This window comes from Colossoma macropomum, unplaced genomic scaffold (assembly GCF_904425465.1).
Source record: "Colossoma macropomum unplaced genomic scaffold, Colossoma_macropomum, whole genome shotgun sequence".
Classification (NCBI taxonomy): domain Eukaryota; kingdom Metazoa; phylum Chordata; class Actinopteri; order Characiformes; family Serrasalmidae; genus Colossoma; species Colossoma macropomum.
The window spans coordinates 16,190,827-16,204,001 of NW_023494790.1; the positions used below are offsets into that span (position 1 = coordinate 16,190,827).

The window sequence follows — 13,175 nt, forward strand, 5'->3', positions numbered from 1 at the left end:
TCTTTAAATAGAGCTGTGCACTTTGTAAGCCTCCACTCTTATACCAGCATTAGCTTTTCATGGTCAATCAAAATTTAGTGATTTACAAGCAATAAATATTTGATTAGTTATGCCAGTTTTCCATGAGTCCACAGTGGCAATTACCTCCAAACCTGAAGATGTTACCGTAGTTTTGATATAAAAGGATTTGAATTAATGTAGAGCTTAGCGGTTCCACTAACCAGTTCCCAGAAGGCAGTATGGGTAATGGAGAGAGTTCAGTAGAGACCAGCAGTTCCTGCTATCCCTACGCACCAAGGCACTTAACCCCCAAGTTCCTCAAAGTTGCCCGCCTTAAATCAGAATGTGTTCTTAATGCATCTTCCCCAGTAAAGTAGAGGCAAAAAAGATCAGTGTTAATCTTCTGCACTGTCATCATTCCTCCATCCGTCCGTAACGCACAGAGAAAGCAATAAGTCTCTTGTACATGGCAGTCAGCAGTATGATGGCTGCTAGCACAATGCTACAAATTAGACTGAAGGCCCAGCGAGGTCCTAAGATAGTGTAGATCTGTGAGACGAACACTGGCCCCAACGTCCGAGCACCGCTGCCCGAAGCAGTCAGCCAGCCCATGTACACACCCTGAAAAAAACAAACATGCACACAGGCACACTGTAAGAACTGTATGAAACAGTATTTCAAAAAGGTAAAAACAATTCAAAAAAGGGGAACTTGACAAAAGATTGAGAAAATAAACTGGAACAGCAATATACAATATAGCTTTAATATATAATTACTCTTATTATTTTAAAATCAATAATTCTATATTCTAAATAATTAAATATTCTACATGGAATGAGATGCCCCCTGGTGAATCGCGTCTCAATTAGACATCCAAATTGTACAGAATGTATCATTTATATTTCACATAATTTCTCGTACAATGTCTGCCAATTAAACACTTGTTTTACATTCTGGTTTGAAGGCAAAGTTTTACATTTGTGTAACTTTTTAAGTGTGGAGGGTGGAGAAAAAAAAGCAATCGTGAAACAGAAACTTGTAATCTGTGGAGTAATGTATATTGAAGTAATAGAACATGAGCAGGAGTGCTTTATCATGAATAACAGCACAGGCATGATGTTAATCACGATAATGCACATCTCAAGTGTTACAGTTTTGGCAAAAGAATGTGCTGTTATCAGATATAAAAGGTTGAAAAGTGTCTTATCCACGTTAACTGATAACTACAACACTTGATTACATTTCCCAGTCTTATTAATAAAATTGTTGGTTAAAGTATGTGCCTCGGCTGCACACACAGTAACTTAATTGTTCAATTTTATTTAATATAATAAAATAGGTCATCAGTGCTATGTACACTTTTGGAGTTAGAATAATCCCTAGTCTTTCTAGTGTTAAACAACAGTAAAAATGTTTAGGACAAATTGACACTTTTAATGATTCTAATTCAATAAAAAAAACAAATGACAATAAAACAGAAATATTTGAAATGTCAATGTTGTTTAATATTTAAATAGTAATATGTATATTTATTATTATTAATAGTAGTAGTAGTTGTAGTGTTACATCAATAACAGCAATATCAGTTTAAACAAAGCAGTAGCAACTTACTACTGGAAGCTTCTTCTCCCAATATACCCTACTTTATCACATGACCCATGTCACACAACTACTACTAAAACATTAATGCATACATTAAACAAATATGAAAACCCATAATTAATGAAACAAGGTTTGCAAAGATCTTATACATTTGCATCATACATATCATACCTGTGGTTTGGGTCCCAGTATCTTGGAGTACAATGTGTAGGACATGACATTACAAGCAGGGTAGCCCACTCCTATGAGAATGTCAGACGTGATATACTGTGCCAGGTGGATGGCAGGGGTATACTGGCACCAGATCTGTTCAAATGGGCAACCAATGGGCTCCACAGTGCCATTTGGGAGCGGGCTAGCTGCCAGAGCTATAACTGGTATGGAGTTATTCTTAAGGTCTGTGTTTGGAACAGGAAGATAAATTAAGCAATGTAATGATGAGAAAACAAGCATAGGTAAGATGCCTTAATGGTATGTCTGAGAGCAAAAAAGAAGAACTGTTGAACTGATTTTTGAGCCTTTATGTATAAGTCATGTTTGAATCAGTGTAACAGCTGAACGATACGGTCAAAATACTATACTGCTAAATGTTGCAATTGTGGTATTAAACCTGTTTACATTGTGTCTCATTTTATTTTTCTTTATGACTGAAATGAGTTTAAATTCAATTTTGAATGGCTTAATGACTCACCTGCCCACTGAATCTTTGGGTAGTGGTTTCCCCAAGGTAACAAGATAAAGAAGCCAATAAATATTATGGCTAAGCCACCCCAGAGCACTGGACGATCGCCAATCCTGACAATGAGGAAAAAAGTCTTACTACAAACTACAGCTGCAGAACAATAGTCTACATCCCTTTATGCAAAAGGAACTGATGTTATTGTCTAATACAGTTAACAGTGCACTGATTAAGAATGACCTAAGGTTTAGTAGCATCTTTTATTATTGGTAGTATTACATCTTAAAGGCTTACAAGTAAATATTTGTGTCTGGATGATTAATCTTTCCTATTTGGCGATTGCACAATTATATTAGTATTATTTAGACATTAGGGTCTAAATTAACAAGAATCGCACCAGATTTTACTGAATGTCACTGAATTTCAGAGTGAGTGACCACAAAATATTTAGCAACACATTAAGACAGTAAATAAACTAAACAAACATGAGTATTCTGCATCTATCATCCACTTTTAAGAGTCACATAAAAATGAAGAGTAATACTTGAACATACCGCACAGAAATCACTTTTACTACAAGGAACACTATGATGGATTCAAAACCAATGGCAGCCAATATGATCCCGTTGTACAGAACAGCTTCTTTCCTTGTCCATGCAAACATGTCCATAGACAAAGGGGTGGATATACTGCAGAGAGAAAAGCTAAACTATGATGTGCATGAATGAAATGAAAAGTATACATTATTATTATTATTATTATTATTGCTATTATTATTTTTGGTAGTAGTATTACTATTATTATTATTACCACTGTTATTAAGTTCATATCTGACCAGCCATAGTCAAGATTTTTCATGTTTCCTGGTTCTATTTTTTGCCTGCTGTCAAAAACTAAACTTTGTCACAATTATCACATTTTTATCTTTCACTTGATTTTCTACCTTAAAAAACAGTCTGTTTGGGTGTTTGAGTATCAAATTAGGACTACATAACTAAAAATGTTTCTGAGATGAGCACTCACGTTTCAAACACAGCAAAAATGAAGAGGATGATGAAGAAAAGGATGTTGGATGTAAGCACAGCAATTTGGTCAATATTTCCCTCCACCTCTGGGCCCACAGCTACTTGCTCTGTGAGATTAAAAAACACAACATGTGGGTCTAACTGCCTACTCTTAAGTCAACACTAGTTCATGATGTTTGATGAAAGATGTCAAGATTTCCTATTTCAACATCTATTTCTCAAACTGACATCTAATACTAGTGAAGCATCCCACCCATTTTTCAAAAGCTCTCAGATTTTCTTTACAGTGGTGGTGATAGGTGGTCAGGTCACAATGTCCACATTGCAAACACAGCCATTTTATTTACTGTCTAAAATGATAAGTGGACCTAGATGTATATTCTGAGGTTTTGTAAGTAATGTTGATAATTGTAAAATAGTGGTAAATCTGAAAAAAGTAAGTTCTCTTGGGGCACTGTTTTGCATGTACTGTCTCACCATGAATGGATAAAAAAAAAAATAACAATAAAATATGTTTTATGCCAAAAGGTTATCTGAAAACTGTTGTAAAACAATGTCTTGGGCATCAGGCAGCGTATTCATACATTTTTTGTGTAATATCTTTCTGTGATGGAGCTTTTAAAGGCACTAAACATTTCAGACTGATTCCTTTCACCACCACTGTGAACAATTCTGACTCTGTAAGTTTCTCTATATGCATTTCACATCAAAGCACTTTGACTGACTGTTTTATCGATTGAATAATGAAGAAATATTGAAAGATCAGTGCAATTCCCCTTTAAGTCATTCATGAGAGGAAAACACTAAACTGTGCAGTGCTATAGCCCAGCATGACTATACTAAATGAGTATATTACCTTCTGACACATAGTTAATAGCTCTGATCTGCTTCCCATGATCATCCACACAATGTTCCCTGATGAACAAAGAATGTCACTGAAAAACAGAGCTTCTAAATGCACAAAACATGTCCAATTTTCACTCAAAAACATACTTCCAGTTTCAGTTAGAAAACCTTGATGAACTTATTTAGACAGAACCACTGCAATGGCACTACAATCAAAATGCTGACTGCTTATAGTTAAAGCATTACCTCAGGATTATAATAACCAGCAAGATGTTGATGACACCAAAGCAGGCTGCGAGAAGTGCTGGAGCAGTGTACATGTTAAAGTTCAGCTGAATGATCTTCACAGGAAAGCCTTTCTCACCAATGAATGACAGAGCTGCCTGAAGAGCTGAAGGGCAAAGCAGTCCATGGTTTAACAGGCATGCTCAATAGCATTTAATTACAATAAATGTCTAAACATTTTAAAATCATTAACAAATGAATCAAGAGTTCCATTATTATTAGTGGTATTATTATTTTGAAGTTATGTAACTTTTACTACACACTCCATCTGGTTTAATTTTAAAGAGGAAAGGCTTAAAGGAAAAAGTACAGAATCTGTATGTTTTACATGTTTTGTCTTTGTAAACCATAAAAAGGAGCCAAAAGCTACTACTTCTGGATAAAAGACTGCAGGATTCAAACCATTACCTAACTGCATTTCAACACCCTTTACAAAACTACAACTTCCTCTGAACACTGCCAAAACAAAACCACTGGTTTTGAGGACACAGGCACACTACCTCACTGGTGACATGAGAATGATCTCTGAAGGTATGTGTAGGACTATACAAATCACATTAGCTTTGTTTCTGTGTCATGTACATGTGCAGTGGTAATTTCCACTGTGTACAGTGGACAGTACCAGTCCTTGAGCACACTGGGTTCAAGTTAAACAATGACTATGAGGTTAAAGTGCAGAATGTCGACTTTAATTCAAGGGTATTTACATCTTTATTACGTCAACCATGCAGCAATGCTTACTAGTGTTCAGGTTGACTTGTCCAGGCAAGAACATTCCACGTTTTGGTCCTAAAACGCTTCATAGTTGCTTTTATTTAACATGTTTTTATATACATATACTTCATGCTAATACCAGTTCCAAACCTTTGTACTTACCATAGCATAATGCAAAAACCAAACAAGTCACTATTTAATTTCAAATATGGCTGCATAGTTACAGAATTTATGCACTTACTGGTATAATGGCATGTGTAACATGTAGCAGCATCTATTAATCTATTACTTAACTGAATCCCTGCACTTTCTATAGTCATACCACATCCAATCTATATTGTTATAAATACCCTGTGCATTTCTTTACATAAAATATATTGTCATGCCCTGTGTGGCAGCGCATTGCATTATTTGTATATACTTGCTGACTATTTGCATTTTGCACTGTCCGTTTATATAAGCACCAATTTCACCAAGACAAATTCCTTGTACACACAAGTGCATCTGGCCAGTAAAGTGATTCTGATTCTGTTTACATGTGTTCTGCTTGAGGATACAGACAAAGATAACAATTTTGGCTTCACTGCTCCAATGCTCACATATAGCAGAAATACATTTACTGACATAATCTGTAGAAACCCAGTGCAGATTACACTATCACTGCACAGGAAAAACACCTACCTGGGCCAAGTATGAATCCCAGAGCCTGGCAGGCACTCATGTTGGCCATTGCACTGGTTCTCTCCTTCAAGGAGGTGGCTCCTGCGACATAAGACCTCACTACAGCTACATTACCTGCAAAACAATCATGAAAAGACCCAACAGTAGTCGTCTATATATAAATCTCGCACATAATATCAGCTTGACCACTGTTTTTGTTATGCGCTAGAACTAGTGCTAGTCACAAAGATGAATTATTTCTTTGTTTCTGAAGTCTTTACCTGCTCCGAAGCCAACAAATGCTCGGGCCAGAAGCATGTGGTATTTGTTATGAGAGGAAGGGAGGTATAAATAGGAGTAGTAGATGTTGGCTGAAACATTGATGAATATAGAACAGACCAGTGGCTCCCGTCGAGGTCTGTGGTTGGACCAAAGTCCGAAAAGTGGCGAAGCCACCATCTGCCCCAAGCTGTAGGCGGCCACTACCCAACCCAAGAAGCTGGCATCTGCAGTGTTATCAATCTAAAATGACAAAATGAACATGTCTGAATGACTGACTGGCTTACCACAGACTTTTTTCCCTCAAACCATAATTTTAATAATCTATTTACAATCTACGTTTTAAATTTATCTGCAGTAATTTAACCATAGACATTTAATTCTTCTGAAGCATTTCTCACAGGGTACTGCAGTAACTGAATCCTCTGTGAGAGCAGGCTGTATGCCACTTTTTTGAGAGTGCAAAAAGGAACCAGTTTCATGGACATTCACCTGCCTATTTTATCTGCTTCCTTTTTTCATTTCTCTTTTTGTGAACAGTATATCTAGAAACTGCTAACATTTTCTTTGAAAACATAAATAGAATTTTCTTAACCAACATCACTGCTGCACTTCTCCAAAGACATTTGAACCTCACATGACACAAGCAACATCTTTACCTTTTGCAGATAAGGCCATATTGAAGTGATGACAATTGTAAAACCTGTGGAGAAGATGGTACACAGAGCTTTAAGTAATAGAGACAGTTTCCATAGCATACCAAGTCTTTATATGTAAATAAAAGGGCTGTAAATCAAGTATTGATCAACAATACACATGGACAGTGCCCTAAATTTTGATCAACAATCTGTAAACCACCACATTTTTTAAAATGTAGGTAGAATACCTCTCTGTATATAAATAACAAATAATTCTGTAGCTCTCTCACCCACACTGCTGAGGAACATGGTGAAGTACATGACCCTGATTGACTTCCACCGGCTCCTGTCAGCATCCTCAATGCTGCACGTAAAAAAATATCAAAAATTATTTAGGATTTTTATGATTTTTAGTCAGTGTTTCTCATAAATTTAACAAAGCCTAATTACAGTGTCATGAAAAAGTATTTGCCCCCTTATTTCCTCTATTTCTGTGTATGTCACATTAGGTGGTTTCAGATCCTTATACAGAAAACACGTTTTTTTAATGACCATTTTATTTATAGAAGAAAAAAATTTGCAACACCAGTATCACCCATGTGTAAAAGTAACTGCCCCCTTAACTTACTAACTTGTTGGGCCACCTGTAGCAGCAACAACTGCAACCAAACACTTCCTGTAGCTAGAAGCTGGTCTTTCACATCGCTGTGAACCACTCTTCTTTGCAGAATTGCTTTAAATCAGTTGACCACTTCTAGGCAGATTCACCCCTGTTTCAACCCCTGGCTTGCACTGCGGTTTAATGGAGTCCCATAGCCTCAGAAATGGCTTTGTAACTCTTTCGAGACTGACATATTTCATGAACATTCTTTCTCATCTCTTCCTGAATTTCATTTGAATGCAGAACAGCGTGCGGCTTGTTGAGACCTCGTCGAATTCACAAAGTTTCTATTTAAGTGATGTTTAGATTCAACAGAGCTGGCAGTAATCAAGCCTGGGTGTATCCAGTTTAACTGACCCCAATTATCAACTAAATATGGTGAACTCATGAATTGAGCAATTACTTTTTATCACAGTGCCAGTTCTTATTGGATGACTTTGTCCTTCAATAAGTAAAATATCTAAAACATTTAAGAATGTATTTTGTGTTTACACAAGTTGTCTTTTTCTTATATTACATTTACGTATAAAAATATTACTTATATTAAGTACTCATTACAACCATGATACACTTAGAAAGGAATATTGTGTTGTTCTGAAGTGAATCATAACTTACTTAAGCCAGAACTGTTCACAGCAGTTACGATAGGAACCGCATATCAGTTATACATTTCAGATGCCTCAGACACTAGAGTAGTTTTCAGATTTTGGACTAATTTAAGTAGTATTTAATTGCATTCATGAAGGTGGAGAGGTGTTGTACAGAAAACAATACCACCACCAACACAAAAACTCAGAAGACAGCAGTTATTTTGGGCAGCAAATAAAACTGCTGTATTTGCACTGCAGACATTACAAACCCATGGTTCCTTTCACCACCACTGTAAAGTAATCAGTTTCAGTACATTTCTCTACAAAACACCTTTTCACATCAATGTGAATGACCATATTTACACCCTATCCACTGAACGAATAATGCATAAATTTGAGAAAAATAGGTAAAATGTATTTTTAAGCTTTCAACTATAAAATACTTATACCACTATTAATTAGAGATGTGCAAGACTCAATTCATCATTCCAGGTGCCAGTCTCATACAACTGAAATCACTATTTTATTGTTTGTTATGTTCCATCATGGGGAGATGGACAATTTTATGTTTATTAGACTGTAAAGTACAAACCCCATTTCCGGAAAAGTTGGGACATTTTGTAAAATGCAATAAAAACAAGAACCTGTGATTTGTCATTTCTCTTAAACCTTTATTTAACTGACAAAAGTGCAAAGAAATGGCTCTTAATGTTTTAGCTGACCAACTTGATTGTGTTTTGTAAATCTAAGAAAAAAAACTGAATTTGATGCCTGCAACACACACACACAAAAAAAAAAAATTAAGACGGGCAAAATAAGAGTGAAACGTTTATAGAATATTCAAGTTACAGTTTTGAAACATTACACATTAAGCAGGTGAACACAGGTCACAGGTAAGGGTATCATGATTACATATAATAGGAGCATCCACCAAAAGCTCAGTCTTTGCAAGCAACGATGGCTTGTGGCTCACAACTTTGTGCAAAACGTCATAAGAGAAGTGTCAAACAGTTCAAAAAGAACACTCCTTAATGCAACATTGCAAAGAATTTAGGTCTTTCACTGTCTACCACATATAGTGAAAAGATTCAGGGAATCCGTCTAGGGCAAGACCGGAAACCACTGTTGAATGTCCGTGACCTCTGAGCCCTCAGACGGCATTGCATGAGAAACAGTCACACTACGGTGTTATATATAGTCACATGGGCTTGGGAGGACTCCAGAAAACCATTGTCACTTAACACAGTTCACCACTGCATCAAGAAATGCAACTTGAAACATAGATCAATTCCATGAAGAAACACTGCTGAGTTCTCTGGGCCCAAGCTCTTCTCAGATTGTCCAAAAAACGGTGGAAATGTGTGCAGTGGTCAGATGAGTCCATGTTTCAGCTTGTTTTGGGGAAAAAGGGACGTCGATTTCCCAGTGCCAAAGATGAAAGGGACCATCCAGAGATTTATCGGTGAAAGGTGCAAAAGTCAACCACGTGCATGACTTGCATACGTACCACTGACGTTTAGGGGTACACTGGGATTTCAGAGAGACATAAACTGTCATCAAGACGATGTAGTTTCCTGAGAAGTCCATGGTGATTTCAGCAAAACAATGCCAGGCCTTACTCAGCACACAACAGCAGGGCTTTGCAGACACAGAGTGCGTGTGCTTGACTGTCCTGCCTGCAGCCCAGAAAAACAACTGCGAATTGTTGAGCAGCTTAAGTCTGGTATCAAGCAAGAGTGGTCAAAAATCAACTTGCAAAACTTTAGCAATCAGTATCCTCAGCTTCCAAACGATTAAAATTAATAAATTAAAGGAAAGGTTAGGTAACACAGTGGTAAACATGCCTCCATCCCAACCTTTTTGTTGAGTGTAGTGTAGGCATCAAATTCTAAATTTGCTTCTATTTACAAAATACAATTAAGTGAAAATATTGGAAATCTTTGTCCTTTTGTCAGTTGAATAAATGTTCAAGAATGTTAACAAATCAGATGTTCTTATTTTTATTGCATTTTACAAATTGTCCCAACCCGGAAATGGAGCTTGGTGAACACCTCTGCTCGTATGCGTCAATAAGCGTGAATACTTCTACCAAACTATTTACCGTTAGCGAGGTGTGATTGACAAGTCTAAAGCTGTACTGCTAACTATGCAAACTGCTCTAGCTGGATATGTCGGTACAGAAATAGTGACAACGTTGTCAGTGTTACCTGGACGAACTATCAAGGTGGAACATCACTCGCTGAGGAGAAAAGTTCTCACGTAGAAGACGCTGAGAAGACGACTCCCCATGAACCCACAGTAGTACACAAAGACTCCCCTTAAATATTTTCAATAATAAAATATGTTTTCGAATTCACTCCTCTGTGTGCTGCACAGTTTGTGGTAAAAGTTTTTTTTTTAGCTTTCTAACACTGATGCTGTGCTCGCCCCAATAAGCTCGCCTATAGCCCCAGCTTACATTATCGGTTTCGGTTTCGGTTTTCATCCCTTCCCACAGTTTAGCCCAATGTTCATTCATTAACTCTTCAAAACACTCGAATGTCAAAATTACACGAGGCTGAAGTCAGCTTCCTATTCGCCAGCTTATTGGTCGATTTTCCCGCTCCACCTTAAATGGTGGAGCAGTTACATTCTGGTGCCCAAAGCTACTTATTCGGCGACTACTTGTACGAATTTTCCGTTCCACCTTAAAGGTGCAGCAATTCCATTCTGGTGGCTGTGTCGTCAGAACGTACCTGAGGCACCATTTAAGGTGGAACGGGAAAATTCGAAGAAGCTCGCGAATTAGAAGCTGACTTCTACCAGGACCCACATCACTCCTTTCAATTAGAGAGATCATACGGCTGGTGACCCAAAAGTCTGAGAAATGGACCTAAACTCGGGAATCCCAGGTTTGCTGGGTTTTTCTCTGGGTTTCTGGACTTGCTGTTGCATGTTTTGGTTTGGTATTTATTTATTTAGCATTTCAGGACTTTCGCATGTGGGAACATTAATTACAGGAATGTGAAAGTCTCCGACTCAGAAACTAATGCTACTGTCCTGCAACGCACACTGAGCTAACTTCTGAAATCATCACAAAATCTTATAACTTCTGTGGGACAACCAGCTGTACATCACAGACCATATATTTAACAGTTTAAGAAAACTAATTGTTAGTTATCTGACTAACAAACTAAAACTAGATTTGGCCCGATTGAACTGAAAAGTTACTGCTGGCCGAAGTAACCTACACAATTTAAGTTCAGTTCTACACAGAACCACTTCATGCTTAAACGGTTCTTTGCATGGTAAAATAGTCCTTCAGACTGATGAAGAATGTGTAACGTAGCTAAGATCACTGTACTCCGTACAGTATTTCGGCATTTTTCGCGTTTTAGTAGTTATTGTGGAAATACCCGAAGTCATACACGATTTAATTCAGCATTCCGTACACCAGCTTCCACAGAAGGAGCAGTTTTCCGTAGTGTTTTCCCTGCATTTTATTTGAAGTTTTATTGAATCTAATTGCATAAAAATAGACATTAACTGATTATACTGATTATAAAACTGAATTTTATAAACAATATGTGCAATGAATGAGGCTACCATGAAAAAAAAAAAAAGCTGACGGTGTAAACTTAGATTAACTCAGTACTAAACATACTGTGTTTCATGGTGATAATCCATTGTTTAATATTCGTTTTAGTGTTAAATATGATGTTTAAACGTGCTAAAATGCATTTTAACTGGCCATGAAAGTTTTCCCCACCCCATTCACATTCGCATCCCTGGGTTTCCCCACCCGCCATGTTCGTGTGGCGCTGGGTGGGGCGGTCACTATTTGCATAGATTTGATGTCCAAACCCAGCTTAGATGGTCTTGCCAACCGATTTGATGGAAAAAAGGATAACGCTATATGATAATGTCTCAGATGTATCTTTGACAAATGTCAAGAAAGTGGTTTTTATTACACAGACAGAAATATTTGCAAGTGTACGGAATACTGAAGTGTACGGAATACCGTGCTCTTACGTTACACGCTTTTATACAGCACTTCTTCGAAAATGGTTCCATATAGCAAGCTTGGAGCAGTAGAAGAACCCTTTTTGGTGCTATAGAAATACAACACATTCTCCATCAGGGTGAAGAACCACTTCACCATGCAGAGAACCATTTAAACATGAAACGACAGAACTCATGTTTCTAAACAGCACCATTGCCTCGAGGAGACCTTTAAGAATCACTTTTAAAACGTGACCATGGAAGCAATAATTGTTAACAAAAAAAAAAAAAAAGTTACACGATTTAAAATAATAAAAATGAGTTAGCGCTCTTAAAGATGACCACTAAAGCGACTGTTTTGGCCGTTTTGTCCACTCACCTGTCAGCGTCGCCTCTGAGCAGAGGAGTGTTTTCGTCTTCAGATTCAATCAGAGACATGGTGGTGTGGTTTAGGTTAACTGGTGTAACGTTAGTCAGTAAGAGTTTGGTTTGTAAGATGCCTCCTTAGGTCCCTTAAGCTACATGCTTTACTAATCAAATTAGTCAAGTTAGCGTCCCAGTTCACCGTTTTCGGAGTCTTGCTGGAGCAGCAACAGGACGAATCCCGAAAACGTCGTCAGCAAATTGCATAAAAACGCTTCCATTTTAACACGCAGTCTGCAGTCTGAAGTCCAGCAGTGTTATTGACGCACAGCAGCAACACTAGCAGTAATGAAACCCGCTCCTGGCAACTAGCTACTGTGACTGTAACGACGTCATGATTTACGCGGGTACTTCGAATAGTTTTCAAAATTAAAGTCTTTTTTCTTTGGCAAAATAGATATAACGTGCCGACCGCAGTGTATTATGTTATGTAACGATAAAACGAATGCGAATATCAGGCAACAAGAGCTCAAAATTAGTTATAAAATAGCTATAACAGACAACGTCTGATGTGAATGAACCTCTTTAAATAGTCTGTCTGTTACTCACGACTCACTACACTGATACAACTATTACAGTAAAACATTACAATAATGTAGAACAAAAATAAAGAAAAAAAATAGAACAAAATGCCCTCCGCCAAAAAATGTTTGCGTCTGATTGAACCCATATTGGAGTCACTTGATTTACCTTTTATCCTCTTTTTTAAGGACTAAATACCGTCTTCAAAATAATGGTTGCAACATGTATCTTTAATTTAAACCTTTTAGTAGTTTTCCTGGAAACGTCAAA

At 37.3% G+C, this 13,175-nt stretch overlaps 1 protein-coding gene across 1 annotated transcript; it reads right to left on the bottom strand.

Moving 5' to 3' along the window:
- Position 1: 1 nt before the first annotated feature.
- mfsd8 (major facilitator superfamily domain containing 8) lies at positions 2-12,700 on the bottom strand. The gene is made up of 12 exons (XM_036572345.1): positions 12,340-12,700; positions 7,019-7,092; positions 6,750-6,793; positions 6,093-6,333; positions 5,833-5,946; positions 4,399-4,543; positions 4,163-4,221; positions 3,305-3,413; positions 2,836-2,970; positions 2,294-2,397; positions 1,774-2,000; positions 2-621 (listed from the first exon to the last, which is right to left on the bottom strand). The coding sequence occupies exons 1-12, from the start codon at positions 12,396-12,398 to the stop codon at positions 415-417; spliced, it is 1,518 nt and encodes a 505-aa protein (XP_036428238.1). The 5' UTR covers positions 12,399-12,700; the 3' UTR covers positions 2-414.
- Positions 12,701-13,175: the final 475 nt, after the last annotated feature.